Source organism: Lynx rufus, unplaced genomic scaffold, assembly GCF_022079265.1.
Source record: "Lynx rufus isolate CCGP_SWC_20201006 ecotype Redwood Valley unplaced genomic scaffold, mLynRuf1.p SCAF_1, whole genome shotgun sequence".
NCBI lineage: Eukaryota > Metazoa > Chordata > Mammalia > Carnivora > Felidae > Lynx > Lynx rufus.
In genome coordinates, this window is record NW_025814823.1 from 208,750,097 (window position 1) to 208,769,235 (window position 19,139).

A 19,139-nucleotide genomic window follows, 5' to 3' on the forward strand; every position below is an offset into this window, starting at 1 on the left:
CAACCGCAGCTGTGTCTTTGTGGGAGCTGCCATGATGGAGATACTCACAAGGGCAGGGATGTCCTGGCTGAGTGGCACACTATGGGACCGCTCCTGCAGGGATTTATCGACGCCGACCTCGGAGTAGAAGACCTGGAAAAGACACAGACGTCCAGGGTGAGAGTAGGGCCAGCACTCCTCTACCAGATCAAGGTTCTGGGGTTCTAACTCCACTTACAACAGCAGTGGGTTCTGAGGGGCACCGCCTCTCCTCACAGACACCTGTTCTGAGGCAACAAACATCAGCTTGACCTGGCCGGGCTTGCAAACTCAGAAGCCAGAAGGGAGACACGTATTAGTGAAATGGGATAGAGAGGGCTGGACCCAGCTCCTACTATTTTTCCCCAAACCACGACTTTCTCAGGCAATCTTCCATCTTCCCACTTTGGATACAACATGACTTCAGAAACACATCTCTCTGCTTTAAGAAGCCGATGATGGGATGAGGACCTGTGTGTGTGTGTGTGTGTGTGTGTGTGTGTGTGTGTGTGTGTGCAAGGGCGGCAGTAGGGAGATGCAGGTCCTGGCGTTATTGGGGGAGCTTCCGTTTGACCTCAAGTGGGCAGCCCAGCTCCAGGGGGCTTGGAGCCCCATAGGAATGTGGTGCCCAGTGTGGCCAGCTCTCTGGACGTCCCCAGAGATTTCAGAACTCTAAACATTTATCTGAAATCTCCTAACTCCTAAAAGTTGACTTGTTTTTAAAAACCCTGTTCAAACAAAACATTTTAGTGAACGGAAATCAGTCAAACCTGTAACCTCTGTCAGGTAGGAACACATTCTCTGTTCCCTCCCCCACTTTGCCTGTCCATCCCTTTGCTTCAAGTTAGATTTTACAGTATTTTGTATTTATTGACAACATTCCACAGTGACTCCCTATTACTTCCCATGCTTCTGCTATTTAGCCTCTGAACTTGACTGTGGGTAACTGGATAGCAAGAACCACATCTTCTACTTAGTTTATATTTTCCCATCCCTGAGCAGAGTGAGGACTCCAAAGATCCTAACTGACTTTCAGGCACTTATAAACACCCTTAAAAGGGAAACATTTCCTCTGGTTTCATGTAAGGAGACTGGGGGAGTTATTAATATGGGAGGGTTGATATAAGGAGACCATATATAGACAGAGCAAGGGTGGGAACAGCACAGTTACCCCAACCACACCCACTACAGAAATTCCTGTGCCCAGGTACTCACGGTATACCCAATGATGGGGCTCCCAGGATGCCTTGGCATTTTCCACTGGATGCTGAAATCTGTGCAGTTCAGTGGGTACAGCATGATATCGAGAGGAGGTCCAACCTTGCCTGCCCCAAAGCAAAAGAGATTATGTTAGAGGCTCCACGCATCCCACCTTGAGTGTACTTACAGATGGAGAGCATACTTCAAGATGATGCCACAGGACAGAAATGCAGACATCTCTCTGGTATGCCACACCTCTATCAGCTGACTTCACCAGAATTCTGCTATCCCCTCCCAAACTGGCAATGGTAGGGAAATCAGCCCAGCTATTTCTCTCAGTCTCTTCTGTTAACTTTTTTGTTTTAATTTTTTTATGTTTTTTTATCTTTGAGAGAGACAGACAAGAGTGTGAGCAGGGGTGGGCAGAGACAGAGGGAGACACAATCTGAAGCAGGCTTCAGGCTCTGAGCTGTCAGCCCAGAGCCTGACTCGGGGCTCGAGCTTGTGAACTGCAAGATCATGACCTGAGTCAAAGTCGGGTGCCTCCCTTCTGTAACTTCTAATGCCCCAGGGACCAGTAAAGGGAGAGTCAGGGTAGCACAGACCAAACACTTCCAACTTGACTCTAGGAGCTTGGAATGTATTAAAGGAAGATGGTGATTTTATTTAGTAGCATATATATATATATATATATATATATATATATATATACATATTATGTATGTTATATAGCTATGTCTGTTTATATATATTCTTATTCCAGAACATTTCAAAAATATGGTTAAGTGTAAAACAGGGTTAGGAAATTTCAAATGTTTTACTGTATCCTTACCTTAGATTTTATGATTACAAATAATGCATTTTAGATTTATAAATATACTAGATGTGGATTGCCAAAATTGAGAAAATACAAAAAAATTACATTTAGAAATGAGTCCTGTTGAGGTGCCTGGGTGGCTCAGTCAGTTAAGCGTCTGAGTCTTGGTTTCAGCTCAGGTCACGATTGCGCGGTTTGTGAGTGGGAGCCCCCCATTGGGCTCCACGCTGGCAGTGCAGAGCCTGTTTGGGATTCTGTCCCTCTCCTCCCTCTGCCCCTCCCCTGCTTTTATGCTCTGTCTCTCTCTCTCTCTCTCAAAATAAAGAAATAAACTTAGGGGCGCCTGGGTGGCTCAGTCAGTTGAGCGTCCAACTTCAGCTCAGGTCACGATCACACAGTCTGTGAGTTCGAGCCCCACGTTGGGCTCTGTGCTGACAGCTCAGAGCCTGGAGCCTGCTTTGGATTCTGTGTTTCCCTCTCTCTCTGCCCCTCCCCAACTCGTGCTCTGTCTCTCTCATTCTCAACAATTAATGAATGTTAAAAAAATATTAAAAAAGAAAAATAAACTTTAAAAAATTCTCTAAAAATAGAAATGAGTCCTGTCAACATTTGAATACAGTACCTCCTTTGGTTATATAACATTTTTTTTGTATATATATATACACACACACACACACACACACACACACAAATACATGTACATACAAATTTATATATGTATATATAATTTTTATTTTTCTTTGTTGTGTTCATTATATATAATAAGTATATATACAGTCATAATTTTAAATCTTATTTTCACTTTGTATATATAGTATGTGTGTATATATGTGTGTGTGTGTGTGTGTGTGTGTGTATATATATATATATGTATATATATATATACACATACATATATATACATATATATAAACTGAAAGTATAGTTGTTCCCCCTTATGAGTGCAGGATACTTTCCAAGACCCCCAGTGGATGCCCAAAACCACAGATAGTACCAAAACCTATATATACTAAGTTTTTTCCTATAAATATATACTTGTGACAGTTTACTTTAATAATTAGGCACAGTAAGAGGTCAGCAATAACTAATAATAAAATAGCACAATTATAATAGTATACTGTAGTATAAGTTATGTGAGGTCTCGCTCTCAAAAGATCTTGTTGTGCTGTACTCACCCTTCTTGTGATGACGTGAGATGATAAAATACCTACATGATGAGATACAGTGAGGTGAATGATGTGGGGACTGTGACATAGTGTTAGGCTGCTATTAACCTTTTGATGACATGTCAGAAGGAGGATCATCTGCTTCCAGACTGTGGTTGATGGTGGGTAACTGAAACCAACAACATTGAAATGGCAGATAGGTGGGGGACTACTGTAATGCATATGCCACAATTTCCACTGTTTCTCATTCCACTATTGTTAGACATTTAATTTATTTCCAGTATTTTGCTATTTTAAATAAAGCTCGATGAGGGCAGGAAATGGGTATGTCCAGTTCAGAGCACAGAGACCAATAAATGGGAGAGCTTGAGTGCATGAATGTTCTTCAATTTGATTTCCCACTTGCTAATATGTCCTGATGATCCTTCTTTTTAACAACTGTGTATAATTCTCCAGCATAACAGTTAGGATATTTTGTCTGCAATTAAGAGAGATCTAATGTGTATATTTATTAGACTGCTGCTGGGGCCTCCCACCAATGTATTTAATAACATAGTGGCTCAAGTGATAGAGGCTCAGTGCCATCACTTGGCAAGAACTACAAGTCCAGGAGGCAGCTGCCACCCCTCCCTGCCCATAGACACCTACCACTGCCACCAATGCTATCACTCAGGGATTTGGTCTTCGACTACTCTCTAGCTCTGCCTTGGTTCAAGATCTAAAGTCCCATCCAACTGGCCAGACTTATGTAATGTGACACCTTCTTGGCTCAACCAAGGGGTCAGAAAGGAAAGATCAGTTTTTTTTCTGGTTTCCCAACTGTGAAAAGATGAAGGGAGTCTTAGGAATAGTTCTATCAATCCCATCCATAGTACAGAAGGCTGCTTAGAGGAGAATCAGACCCCAGGAAAAGAGCAGTGGGAGGTGGGAAGGCCTAATACTCTGCTACTCAGAGCATGCATGTACATTAACTGTTACTCTGTCGATTGACATTTAGGTTGTTTACAAAATTTCACTGTTAAAAATAATGCTGAGAAGAACATTTGTGTATGTACCTTTTTGCTCACATGTCCAAATATTTCTAGATGGATACCTATTAAAGATTATGGGTACATCTATCCTAAAACAGTGAAATGCACATTCTTTTCAAGTGCATCTCCAGAATAGATTACACGTTAGGTCACAAAACAAGTCTCAACAAATTCAAAAAGATTGTAGTCATACCATGCATCTTTTCCCACCACAACTCTATGGCAATAGAGATCAACCAAAAGAAAAAAAGGAAAGAAAAAGAAAAAGAAAAAGAAAAAGAAAAAGAAAAAGAAAAAGAAAAAGAAAAAGAAGAAGAAGAAGAAGAAGAAGAAGAAGAAGAAGAAGAAGAAGAAAAGAAAAGAAAAGAAAAGAAAAGAAAAGAAAAGAAAAGAAAAATCAATCACAAGAAAAAAATCTCAAAGACCACAAATACATGGAGGTTAAATAATATGCTTCTAAACAATGAATGGGTCAACTGAGAAATCAAAGAGGAAATAAAAAATACATGGAGACAAATGAGAATGAAAACACAATAGTCCAAAATCTTTCAGATGCAGCAAAAGCACTTCTAAGAGGGAAGCTTATAGCAATACAGGCCTACCTCAAAAAGCAAGAAAAATCTCAAATAAACAACGTAACCTTACACCTAAAGGAGCTAGAAAAAGAACAAACAAAACTCAAAACCAGTATAAGGAAGGAAATAATAAAGATGAGAACAGAAATAAATGAAATAAAAACTAAAAACTAAACACACACACACACACACACACACACACACACACAATAACCAGTAAACTGGATCAATGAAACCAGAAGCTGGTTCTTTGTAAAGATCAACAAAACTGATAAAACATTAGCCAGACCCATCAGAGAAAAGAAAGAGAGAGAGATAGAGAAGACTCAAATAAACAAAATCACAAATTAATTAAAGAGGAGAAACTGACACCACAGAAATGCAAAGGATTATAAGAGAATATTATAAAAAATTATATGCCAACAAATTGCCAACCGAGAAGAAATGGATAAATTTCTAGAAACATATAACCTCCCAAAACGAAATCAGGAAGAAATACAAAATTTGAACAGATGTATTACCAGCATTGACATTGAATCAGTAATCAAAAAATGCCCAAAAACAAAAGTCCAGGACCAGACAGCTTTCACAGGTGAATTTTGCCAAATATTTAAAGAGTTAATAATGTATTTTTCTCAACTATTCCAAAAAAATAGGAGAGGAAAGAAAGATTCCAAATTCATTCTACGAAGTCAGCATTACCTTGATCTCAAAACCAGATAAAGACACTACCAAAAAACAAAAAAGAGAGAACTATAGACATAAAAATCCTCCACAAAATATTAGTGAACCAAATCCAATAGTACATTTAAAAAAATCATTCACTACTATCAACAGGCATTTATTCCTGAGATGCAAGGGTAGTTCAATAGTCACAAATCAATCAACATAATACATCACATCAAAAAGAGAAAGGGTAAAAACAATGTGATCATTCAATAGTCACAGAAAAAGCATTTAACAAAGTACAACATCCATTCATGACAAAAACCCTCAATAAAGTGGGTTTAGAGGAATATACCTCAACATAATAAAGCCCATATATGAAAAACTCATTGCAAACATCATACTCTGGTGAAAACCTGAAAGCTTTCCCCCAAAGATCAGGAACAAGACAAGGATGTTCACTATTACTACTTGTATTCAACATAGTACTGGAAGTCCTAACCACAGCAATCAGACAAGAAAAAGAAAAGGCATCCAAATTGGTTAGAAAGAAGTAAAACTTCCACTATTTACAGATGACCTGATACTATACATAGGAAACCCTAAACACTCCACCAAAAAGCTACTAGAACTGATAACTGAATTCATAAGGTCACAGGATACAAAATCATTATACAGAATTCTATTACATTTCTACACACTAACAATGAAATAGCAGAAAGAGAAATTAAGAAAACAATCCCATTTACAATTGCACCAGAAATAACAAAATGTATAGGAATAAACTTAACCAAGGAGGTGAAAGACCTGTACTCTAAAAACTATAAAACATTGATGAAGGAAATTGAAGATGACACAAATAGAAAGATATTTCATGCTCATGGATTGGAAGAACATTGTTAAAATGTCTGTACTACCCAAAGCAACTTACAAATTTAATACAATCTCTATCAAAATACCAAAGCATGTTTCACAGAACAAGCACAAATAATCCTAAACTTTGTATGGACCCCCAAAGACCCTGAATAGTCAAAGTAATCTTGAAAAAGAACAAACTGGAGGTATCACAATCCCAGATTTCAAGATATGCTATGAAGCTGTAGTTATCAAGACAGTACAATATTGGCACAAAACTAAATACAGATCAACAGAACACACTAGAGAGCCCAGAAATAAACCCATGATTATATGGTCAATTAGTCTTCAACAAAGGAGGCAAGAATATGCAATGGGAAAAAGACAGTCTCTTCAACAAATGGCATTGGTAAACTGGACAGCCCCATGCAAAAGAATGAAAGTGGACCACTTTCTTACACCACACACAGAAATAAAATCAAAAGGGATTAAGGACCTAAGTGTGAGAACTGAAACCATAAAAATCCTAAGAAAAGAGCACAGACAGTAATTTCTCTGACATTGGCTATAGCAACATTTTTCTAGATATGTGTCCTGGGGCAAGGAAAACAAAAGCAAAAATAAACTATTGGGACTACATCAAAATAAAAAGCTTCTGCACCGCAAAGGAAACTATCAATATAACTAAAAAGCAACCTATGCAATGGGAGAAGATATTGCAAATGACATCCGATAAAGGGTTAGTATCCAAAATACATGCAGAACTATGAGAAAGAATGAAATCTGGCCTTTTGTAGCAACATGGATGGAACTGGAGAGTGTTATGCTAAGTGAAATAAGTCATACACAGAAGGACAGATTCCATATGTTTTCTCTCCTATGTGGATCCTGAGAAACTTAACAGAAGACCATGGGGGAGGGAAAGGGAAAAAAATGGTTAGAGAGGGAGGGAGCCAAAACATAAGAGACTCCTAAAAACTGGGAACAAACTGAGGGTTGATAGGGGGTGGGAGGGCATGGTGGGTGGGTGATGGGTATTGAGGAGGGCACCTGTTGGGATGAGCACTGGGTGTTGTATGGAAACCAATCTGACAATAAATTTCATAATAAAAAATAAAAATTAAAAAAAAATTTTTAAAAAAACAAAATACATGAAGAATTTATATAACACAAATAATCCAAATTAAAAATGGGCAGAAGACATGAACAGACATTTTTCCAAAGAAGACATACATATAGCCAACAGACACATGAAAAAATGTTCAACCTCACTCATCATCAGGGAAATGCAAATCAAACTCAATGAAATATCACCTTACACCTGTCAGAAGGGCTAAAATAAAAAACACAAGAAACAACTGGTTAAGAAATTAACCAGTTTAGAAGGAAGAAGATACACCCTTATGTTTATTGCAGAATTATTTACAGTAGCCAAATTATTTATTTTATTTTTATTTTTTCAATATATGAAATTTATTGTCAAATTGGTTTCCATACAACACCCAGTGCTCATCCCAAAAGGTGCCCTCCGCAATACCCATCACCCACCCTCCCCTCCCTCCCACCCCCCATCAACCCTCAGTTTGTTCTCTGTTTTTAAGAGTCTCTTATGCTTTTACAGTAGCCAAATTATTGAAGCAACCAAGTTTCCATTGATAGATGAATGGATAAAGAAGATGTGACACACACACACACACACACACACACACACACACACACAGAGGAAAATTACTCATCCATAAAAATAATGAAATCTTGCCAACTGCAATAACATGAAGCTAGAGAGTATAATGCTAAGTGAAATAAGTCAGTCAGAGAAAGACAAATACCATATGATTTCACTCAAATGTGGAATTCAAGAAACAAAATAAATGAACAAAGAAAAATAAGAGACAAAAAAATAGAATCTTAACTATAAAGAACAAACTGTTGGTTGCCTGGGAGGAGGTGGGTGGGGGGATGAGTGAACAGGTGAAGGGGATGAAGAATCTACTAGTCCTGATGAGCACTGAGTCATGTACGGAAGTGTTGAATCACTATACTGTACAACTGAAACTAATATACACCATATGTTAAGTATACTGGAATTAAAATGTTTGAAATTATGGGTATATGCATTTTAAGTTTTAATGGACTGACTTACTGGTCTCCACAAAGGATTAAACTCATTTGATTTTATTCATTTGGGCAAATTCTTAAAGCAGAATTCTTGTATCTAGGACAGAATTTTTCAGTATCCACACCATTGACCTTTTGGGCTAGAGGTGTTTTGTGGGAACTCTCCTGTGCACTGTAGGATGCTGAGTAGCATCACTGCTCTCAGCTCACTAGATGCCCCAAACATAGCTGGAAAAACCAAAAATAATCTCCAGACATTGCTAAATGTCTCCTGGGAGCAAAATTGCTTCCAGTTGAGAACTATTGATCTTAGAGAATGGATTATTGATTTAGTTATTTATTTATTTATTTATGATATTTATTTATTTTTGAGAGAGAGCACAAGTGGGGGAGGAGAAGAGAGAGAGAGAGAGAGAGACAGAGAGAGACAGAGAGAGAGAATACAAAGCAGGTTCCAGGCTCTGAGCTGTCAGCACAGAGCCCGACACGGGGCTCGAACTCAAGAACCGTGAGATCATGACCTGAGCTGAAGTCGGATGCCTAACCAACTGAGTCACTCAGGTGCCCCAAGAATGTATATTTTAAAGACTTTTTATAAATATTACCCAACTAACATCTGAAAAATTAACCAGTTTAGAAGCTTATGGAGGTGTATGAGGATGCCCAGTAGAAGTAACACACCTTCACCAGATCTGAGTATTACTTAAAAGTCTTTGCTAATTTGATAAGAAAAGAATTGAATATTTTAATATCTTCTTTGGCTATTTTTCTTCATCTATTCATGTGTTTTGTACATTTTTTCAATTGGGTTGTTAATTTTTTTCTTATTGATGTAAAAGAACTCTTACTAGGTTAAACATCCTAATCATTCACCTGTATTTTCTCTGCATATTTTTATTTTGGGGTCTAGCTGTGTAATTAACCACTACTGGCCAGCTTTCCTGCCAAGTTAAGAGGTTTATGCTAACAAAATCTCATAGGAGACTGGCAAGTGGGGGGAAACAGAGTAGAAATGACTTATCAGACCCTCACCGAACCATAGAATAACCAGTAAGCACACCTTCATCCTAAGTCCTAGGAATAGAACTTTCTCCATTTACTTTGGGGAAAATGACAACTGATCAAGGCGGGCTGCTTGGGTCAATAAGCAGGACACCAGTTCTCATGTCTTTTGTATATCTGCCATTGTTCACAGAAACAGAAAACACTCTGAGTATTTGAAGCACAAGCATGGTGACAAAATTGGTGAGAAGGCCAGTGGAATGGAATTTAGAACCCTCCGTTCACTGTATTTTATAGATAGATAAATACATAGATGTATGTATTTCGAGAGAGAGAGAGAGAGAGACTGACTAGCTATAGTGGTGACCCAAAACTAAGAAGCCTCTGCCTTCACATTCAGTCCTGTCAATAGACTACAAGCTGCCTTCACACACCCGCTGATGTGGGGGTGAGCTTTGGAAGGATGAGTTCTCATGTTTTGATGGCCTCGCTTAGCAGGAGAAACAGCAGGAGGAAAGTGGCCTTCATCCCACTCCTGTCTTCCATTTGTCCCAAGAATGCATCCCATTGGCGGAACCTAATTTACATCCAGAATACTGCCTGCAAGGCAGTCTGGAAAATGTCGTTTTAATTTTTCCAGCCTGTGCGTTACAGTAACGGCACCTAGAAGGAGGATGAATAGATGTTGAAGGAGCAAGCTATAGGTTCTATGACATATTCGTACCATACAAAGCATAAATTCCAATATGCTATCCCCTTTACTTTCATATTCTGTAGGAAAATATTCTGGCCGAGCCCTGCTGGGACACAGTTAGGTACGACTTCTATTTTACTGGCATATTCACTCATTCATTAAATCTTTCACATACATAGCAAGTATGTATCGAGTTCCTGTATGTATGAAGCACTGGGTTAGTCAGTGAGGCTACATTAAAGATGAGAGAGATAGAGGACCAGGAACGAGTTAGCAGGACATTACCACTGGGTGTGATAAGCCTAAGGGGAGATGTGGGGCACTTTTGAGGCAATGGCAAGGATGCACCTGAGGCAAAGTGGGGGCGGGAAAGCGTTCCAAGCACAAAAAGCAGTACGTACTCTTCCCCCAAAAGCAGGAAGAAGAATCACATAATGGAACCACTGAGGCGTTGTAGTTGGGTCAATGTGGGGGCGAAGGAAAGGAGTCAGGAAAGCTGCAAGGATTCTGCCTTGGGCAACACAGGGGAGGAGGGTTTAGGCCATTCAGTGTCTGGGAACACAAAGATGGCCGTTACAGTGATGAGGGAGGTGTGGTCGTGGGCAGCTGGTGAGCAAGACATGGCCAGGTCAGACATTCGGACCAAACACCAAAAATATTCCAGATGAATCAAATGGTGAAAGGCTGGAAATCAAATTATAGAAGAGAATTGGATTTTAAAATCAGATTTTTGTTTTTGAGGAGAAGCCTTTCTAACCTTAAAAAAGGTAAAGAGAATAAATCAAAAGAAAATGATGAATTCTGCACCATAAAACTTTCACTATGCTCTTCAAAAATTGCAAAAGAAAATCAAAACAACAGACTGAAGGATAAACGATTGCAGCAAAATGACAGGCCAAGGGCTATCTTTATTTTAAAACTCATACATATTGATTAAAAAAAGACATATTCAGACCCTAATAAATAAAATATGAGGAGACAACTCACAAAAGAGAATGTATAGCTGGTAAACGTGCATGGTGAAATATTCAAATTTGCTAGTTATCAAATAAATACAATTTTTAAAAATTGAGATGTCCTTCTTACCTATTAAATTAGCCAAATATTTAAGTGATAGTAACTAATATTGACAAGAGTACATGAATGTGCTACTCTCAAAAAATTACTTGTGACAGTGTAAATGAGCACAGGCATTTTGGAAGACAATTTGGCAATGTGCAGTGATATCCAAAGCCATAAATATGTTCCTTTCCTTGGGCTCTCGAAGTGTGGTTACAGTCTTCCATGAGGAAAGAATCTTAAAAGAAGAGAAGACCACTCACATGAAAATGTTCTGCCTGTGATCACTTGTGATACAGAAAAAATATAAATAATCTAGATATTTAGAATCAGGGTGGTAGGCCATTAGTGGTGTATTTCACAGGTGGGCTGTAATATAGACATTAAAAATGAGATTTGAGGGGCGCCTGGGTGGCTCAGTCGGTTGAGTGTCCGGCTTCGGCTCAGGTCATGATCTGGCGGTTTGTGGGTTCGAGCCCCACATTGGCTCTGTGCTGACAGCTCGAAGCCTGGAGCCTGCTTCGGATTGTGTGTCCCCACTCTCTCTCTGCCCCTCCCCAACTCATGCTCTGTTTCTGTCTCAGAAATAAATAAACATTTTTTTAAAAAATGAGATTTGACTAAACATAAAGTGGTATCTTGGATTGGATCTGGAACAGAAAAGGACATTAGTGGAAAACCCAGTGATATCCTAATAGTCTGTAGTTCAGTTGATAATATGGTACTGTGACTACTTAGTACTATCCCTAGTTAATTTTTTATTTTTTTTAATTTTTGATTTTATTTATTTATTGAGAGGGAGACACAGAATCCGAAGCAGGCTCCAGGCTCTGAGCTGTCAGCAGAGAGCCCGACGCGGGGCTCGAACTCACGGACCGTAAGATCATGCCCTGAGCCGAAGTCGGACGCTTAACCGACGGAGCCACCCAGGTGCCCCTATCACTAATTAATTGTTTAGATTTGACAAATGTGCCATGGTTATGGAAGACGTTAGCACGAGGATAAACTGGGTGAAAGGAGGACAGGAATTCTTTGATCTTTGCAACTATCTATAAATCTAAATTTCTTTCAGAATTAAAAGTTTATTTCAATTTTATTTTTTTAAGTTTATTTATTTTGAGAGAGGCAGAGACAGAGCAAGTGGGTGAGGGGCAGAAAGAGAGAGGGAATCCCAAGAAGGCTCTGTACACTGCCAACACAGAGCCCAACGTGGGGCTTGAACTCAGGTCATGAGATCATGACCTGAGCCGAAATCAAGAGTCAGAGGCTCAACTGACTGAGCCACCCAGGTGCTCCAAAAGTGAAGCTTGTATCACTCTTCAGCAAAAAATATGATGTGGTATTAAATAAAAAGTATGCCCAATTGCCATGGATACTATTACTAGACTTCTAGGAAGTACTCGAAAATAATTTGAAGGCAAGAGTAAAAAGCAATTGTTATGTTAGGGTGGCTGAGATTAAAGATGATTTTTCTTCCTTCTGTTTTCTTCTATTCGGTAAGCTTTGTAGAATGTTAGTCTATTTTTTTTATGATTTTTAAAAATTACTCTGTAAAGTATTTTTTTTTATTTTTTTTTAACGTTTATTTATTTTTGAGACAGAGAGAGACAGAGCATGAACGGGGGAGGGTCAGAGAGAGGGAGACACAGAATCGGAAACAGGCTCCAGGCTCTGAGCTGTCAGCACAGAGCCCGAGGCGGGGCTTGAACTCACTGACCGCGAGATCATGACCTAAGTCGGCCGCTTAACTGACTGAGCCACCCAGGCGCCCCTGTGTAAAGTATTTTTATAGTCAAAGACCATTGCTCCTTTGTAGCAAAGGAGATCCACAGACAACTGCTTCATGAAGCTTGTATTAGTTGCCTTAAGGCAAGCTTTGTTGTCTCACGGATGCAATCTGTCTCTCTCCATTTAATGGGAAGGCTAAAAATAGTTGGCAATTAATGAAGCAGATCTATTAGCTCTTAACCACCAAAGGTAACATATCTGCATAAAATATTATTCCTGTACCAGAAGTTAATCGTCATGGTAAAACGAAGGCACCCAGGAAGGAGGCTATCGCTGTCATGAGCAGTGCCACACAGCACTGTCAACTGGTAGCAACAGAAGTGCTATTGGGGTGACCTGGCATTGGAAAGAATACAGAACAGGCACTCTCGTGCTCCTCCCTACTTTGGTGGCTGGCTCTATCAGAACAGGATTTTCCAAAAGTTTTTGCTCCCTATGCCCTGGATTCTCTAGAGCAGCTCTGATTCTAAATTGTGTCTCACTGGGGCGCCTGGGTGGCGCAGTCAGTTAAGCGTCCGACTTCAGCCAGGTCACGATCTCGCGGTCCGTGAGTTCGAGCCCCGCGTCGGGCTCTGGGCTGATGGCTCAGAGCCTGGAGCCTGTTTCCGATTCTGTGTCTCCCTCTCTCTCTGCCCCTCGCCCGTTCATGCTCTGTCTCTCTCTGTCCCAAAAATAAATAAACGTTGAAAAAAAAAAAAAATTTAAAAAAAAAAAAAAAAAAAAAAAAAAAAAAAAAAACTAAATTGTGTCTCACAACAATGGAAGTTACAGGGGCATGGCCACGGGGTCTCCCAGAACATGGGTGGAGGATGGCCAGGGCCATGTCTCATTCACAGTGTCTCAGAGAGGAAGGACAGGTCCCTGACCTTCATGAAGATTCTAAACTAGAGCTGGTGGGGAAGCCAAGTGCTCTGAGCATGCTGCCTTTACATACACCCATTTCCATGGCCCTGCATACTGATGAGATTTTGTTTTTCCTTTCTCAAAATAACTAACATTTTATCTAATGGGAGAAATATTTGCAAACTATATATTTGATAAGGGGTTAATATCCAAAATATGTAAGGAACTCATACAATTCAATAGCAAAACAAAAACAAAGCAAAAACAAAACAACACAAAAATACTACAATTAAAAATGGGCAGAGAACCTAAAATTTTCCAAAGAAAGACATTTTCCAAAGAAGATACACAATTAAATAGCCAAAAGATATGTGGAAAGGTGCTCAACATCACTACCCAACAGGGAAACACAAATCAAAACCACGATGACATATAACCTCACAGGAGATATGGCACATTGGGGAGGATGTACGGAAAAGGGACTTTTCTTGTGCACTGTTGGTGGGAATGTAAGTTGGCACAGCCCCAGGGTGCCTGGGTGGCTCAGTCAGTTAAGCATTGGACTCTTGATTTCGGCTCAGGTCACAATCTCACAGCTCATGAGCTCCCGCCCCATATCGGGCTCTGCACTAACAGCTACTTGGGATTCTCTCCCTGTCTCTCTCTGCTCCTCCCCTGTTTGCGTGCATGATCTCTCTCTCTCTCTCTCTCTCTCTCTCTCTCTGTCTCTCTCTCAATAAATAAATAAACATTAAAAAATAAGTTTAAATTGGCACAGCCACTATGTAAATCTATATGGAGGTTCCTCAAAGAACTAAAAATAGAACTACCATGACTGGGTATCTGAAGGAAATGAAAACAGGATCTCAAAGAGATATCTGCACCCCTGTGTTCATTTCAAGCATTATTTATAATAGCCAAGGCAGGGAAACAACTCATGTCTATTGATGGATAAATGGGTAAAGATGTTGTTTTATATATATACACACACACCACCACCACTGATCAGCAAAGTACTACGGAGCCATACAAAAGAAGGAAATCTTTCCATTCGTGACAACACAGATGAACCTGAAGGTCACTGTGCTAAGTGAAATAAGTCAGATAGAGAAAAGCAAATCCTGTTTTATTTCATCTGTATGTGGGATCTAAAAAAAAAGTCAAACCCCTAGAAACAGAGTAGATTGGGGGTGGGTGGGGAGGAGAATGGGTAATGGTGGCCCAAGTATACAAGTTTCCAGTTATAAGTAAGTTCTGGGGACCTAACGTACAGCATGGTGACGACAGTTTACAATGCTGGAAAGCTGCTGGGAGAATAAATGTGAAAAGTTCTTACCGATGTAATAAATGCATCAGCTAGCCTCACTGAGGCAATCATTTCTCAACAAGTAAATCAACTGTGTATGTCAAATTATCACATTGTACACCTTAAACTTACACAACGTTATATGTCACTTATATCTCAATAAAGCTAAAAAAATAAATAAATAAATATGGGGACGAGGAATAAAATACAGCCAAATCTCCATTCTCTATTCCTTTCCTTTTCCTTCTTCTCTTCCAGAGGGAACAACCCTTTGGTGTTCTGTGTCTTATCCCCATGTAGGTTTGCATACTTTGCTTTTGTCTACACATTATTTTTACTGGAAACAACGTAACTGTCCAGCAGTAAGAGAATGGATAGACTGTGGTTTATCCATACCATGTACCACCATCTTTCCCCCTTGAAGGTTGGTTTCTTGAAAATGAAAGAGAGATCTATCTGAGGAAAGATAAAGAGAGATACAGGAGAAAACCCCTATAAACTTGAAAGCATTCCTCAAATAGTAGTCAGCTTCTGAATCTCCCCTCACTGCTGTCCTGGCAATCGTCATTCTTTGGTTTCTAAATCCATTGCCATTGGCCTGTGTGCATGTCAGTTTCCAAAATGTCTCACTGCCATCTTCTGCCTATTCCCTTTTGTCCTGCTCTTTGCCCCAAATTACAATCATTTGAGTGGAATTTGGGAAGGACCAGTAGTAAATACATTTGTTCGACCCAACATCACCAGAAATCAATTGATCCGCATGACAATATGGGACACAGGAGAGAGAAATTATTCCCATTTTCCAGATGAAGAAACTGAAGTCTGAACGGGGTTGACATAAAATCTTATCAATGGGGCAGGAGGCAGAGACAGTGAGTAATGAGGTAGAATTGTTCTTCCTCCTCGACTTTTTCTTGGCGATTCTGCACAACCTCTTCTTCTCGACCCCCACTAGGTGCCCTCCTCCCGGGGGCTCCCATCCCCGCCACTCACCCCTACATAGATGCTGGTGGCTCCCCAGTCTATTTCTCCAGCCCAGCCACCTCTTCCAGAAGGGCAGGTCTATGTCCCTAACTGCCAAGTGGACCCAGGTGTCACATGGGCTTCTCAAACTTCACATGTCAAAACTGAGTTTGTCACCTTTTCTCTTTAACTTCAGCCGCGTCAGTAATCCTTGTCCTGCTAGGTGGCATTACCATCCACCACGATTCCCAAAAGCCTGGAAGTCACCTTCAACATCAAATTAATCACAAGGTATCAATTCTCTCCTATTCGTGCAGGCCTCAGAATCCTCCTCAACTCAGTGCCTGGAAGCAACAGCACCAGCTGCTGTTCAGGGAGGTGCGAGCCGTGGAACATGTTTACCATTTGTCCAGACTCCCTTGGTGGTTTTCTGGTCTTTCCAGATCCTAGGGGATACAGTTTCCTTCTCTCTGCATTTACTCTCCTCTGAAGAGTATGTGTTCATAACTAAATGAAACTTGTTTTCTGCAAAGCAGTGGAATGCAACATTAAGGGTGTCAGAGTCAGGCTGGTGGCTCTAAACTCTGTGTGTAGGAGGCACAAATGAATGGCCAGCTGCTGGAAGGAAGCACCAGAGACACATTTGCATTGTGAGCACAGCTTTTTTTTTTTCCTTGTGTGTTTGTTTGAAGTGTCCTCGAGGGTAGGGTAGGGCGGATCTCCAGCTGGGGGCTGACTGAAGCTGAATTTGCAGAGCAAGCACATTGTTTGAGAATGTAGATTACTGGGGTATACAAGGAGGGGGTAGGTTAAAAGCCGGAGAAAGCTACCCAGTAGAACCACCTTTGCTATGGAGATAGATTCCAGGCAGGGCAGGGTGGTTCTGGAAAGGTCGGAGAAACCATGGGGAAATCTTGACACAAGGCCTGGCATCAGCTTCAGAGATAAGGAGAGAGTGGACTATGGCCCTAACTGGGATGAGAGCCAATCAAAGTATCCTCTCTAAATCTCTTCCAGCTAAGTGAGCGAAACTAAAGAGACTTTCCTTCCATCTCTACAATCTCTGAGTCATCAGGAGAAAGTCCGATCTCTGAACGGGGCAAGCCCGAGCTACAGTCTCCAAAAACACCCAATAAAGCAGAAAGTTTTGAGAAGGGTTACAACACTGAGGTTTTTCTGGGATTTTATCTACTATGATTTAAAAACAGGGGCGCCTGGGTGGCGCAGTCGGTTAAGCGTCCGACTTCAGCCAGGTCACGATCTCGCGGTCCGTGAGTTCGAGCCCCGCGTCAGGCTCTGGGCTGATGGCTCAGAGCCTGGAGCCTGTTTCCGATTCTGTATCTCCCTCTCTCTCTGCCCCTCCCCCGTTCATGCTCTGTCTCTCTCTGTCCCCAAAATAAATAAACATTAAAAAAAAATTTTTTTTTAAAAACATACTAGCACGTCCTCATTATTAAAAAAAAAAAAAATAGTAGGCCACGTACATGTGGACTAAAGACTTAAGCAGTTGCATACAAAAATCACACTCCTATTTAACCAACAATGGTTAGAATGACGGAAAAAATATATTACACAAGAGAAAACTAGTTTCGAAGAACTGTAGCCTTGAAAACTAGGATAATGCATTTATACAATGTATCCTGAAGCTGTGTTCTTGTAAGCTAAAAGCTAAAGTTCTTAAGAGATAAATAAAAACTGTGTTACGTTGCCACAAGGGAGCTATATTCTTGGGCTTTCTTCTTTGGAGGGCTTTCAATTCTGTATTAGGTTTTTGCATTTAGAAACTTCTGAATAATTAGGTCAATTTCTCATGGTAATTCTATTTCATAAAATACTTCAACTTCTTGAGCAAAATTCATCTCTGATTCAATTAGTTTTGTAATATAATTCATAAAAACACTTCAAAACGCAAACAAAAGTATCATCTGTGACAGAAATACATTGCTAGCTTTTTAGTTATTTGATTTTCATGGAATGAACCAAGTTATATTCACTGATGCAATGGAAAGTGCCCAGACTAACTAAAAATAATCAGGAAATTCTGGACAGGGGGAAAAAAAAAAAAAAAAAACCTTATTTCCATCTTTCTGAAGCTTGCTCCAACTATTATTACTAAAGCAGCACAAGGAATATGTAACCACAATCTGTCACTAGAGCCTTCTCCGAGGTGATGCCTTCAAGGCAGCCGTAAAAATGTGGGTTTAAGACAGAACAGTGTTTGTTCTAGTTACCCGGGGATTCAAGGAATTCTCAGACTCTGAGGAGCAGCATAAAGTGTTTTCCAAAGCCCTGCCAGCTTCTCAATGTGGGGCAGTTCTGTTCACATCACAGTCATGTTTCTCTTTGAAATCCACCATCGCCGCACAAAATTCCAGAATATTAATCCCCCATTCCACACAATGTAATTCCCAAATGAAATTCACCCTTCCGGGGTGTAATTTCAGAATGTAGTCCACAACTCCAGAGCGTCAATCCACCATGCCAGAACCCAACTCGCCACTCCAGACCACCTTGATTTTCTCACGTGTTAACCAAGGGGTTTGATCAGATTATTTCTTTTTGTTTTTTGTTTTTTTAAATTTTTTAAATGTTTATTTATTTATTTTAGAGAGAGAGAGAGAGCACAAGTGGAGGAGGGGCAGAGAGAAGAGGGATACACAGGATCTGAAGCAGGTTCCAGGCTCTGAGCTGTCAGCACAGAGCCTAGCGCAGGGCTCGAACCCACGAACCGTGAGCTCATGACCTGAGCCGAAGTCGGACACTCAACTGACTGAGCCACCCAGGCGCCCCTGATTAGCTGATTTCTAATGTCTCTCATACTCTGGCATTGTATGATATGTCCCTTATACCACAGCAGGGAGTATCTGCAGAATACCAAAGCGAGAGGGGACAGGATCAAACAGTTCCTGGCTGCCCTTTCAGACCCACACAAACAGGAGTCCTCCTTTAGAAGCCCCAGTATGGGTCCTCCTTTTGCCATTCAACACTCCTTGGCTGGAGTGTGGTATTCCAGGCTACATGCCTATGAGAGTCCAGGA

At 40.3% G+C, this 19,139-nt stretch overlaps 1 protein-coding gene across 1 annotated transcript in view; it reads right to left on the minus strand.

Annotated features, from left to right (window-relative positions):
- The window catches only part of EGFLAM (EGF like, fibronectin type III and laminin G domains), a 178,221-nt gene that overhangs the window by 114,918 nt on the left and 44,164 nt on the right, over positions 1-19,139 (minus strand). Inside the window, exons 2-3 of the mRNA XM_047073875.1 lie at positions 1,234-1,343; positions 49-132 (exon numbers count right to left, since the gene is read on the minus strand). Of these exons, the coding sequence (XP_046929831.1) occupies positions 49-132; positions 1,234-1,343 (194 nt within the window). The remainder of the gene's footprint in view (positions 1-48; positions 133-1,233; positions 1,344-19,139) is intronic.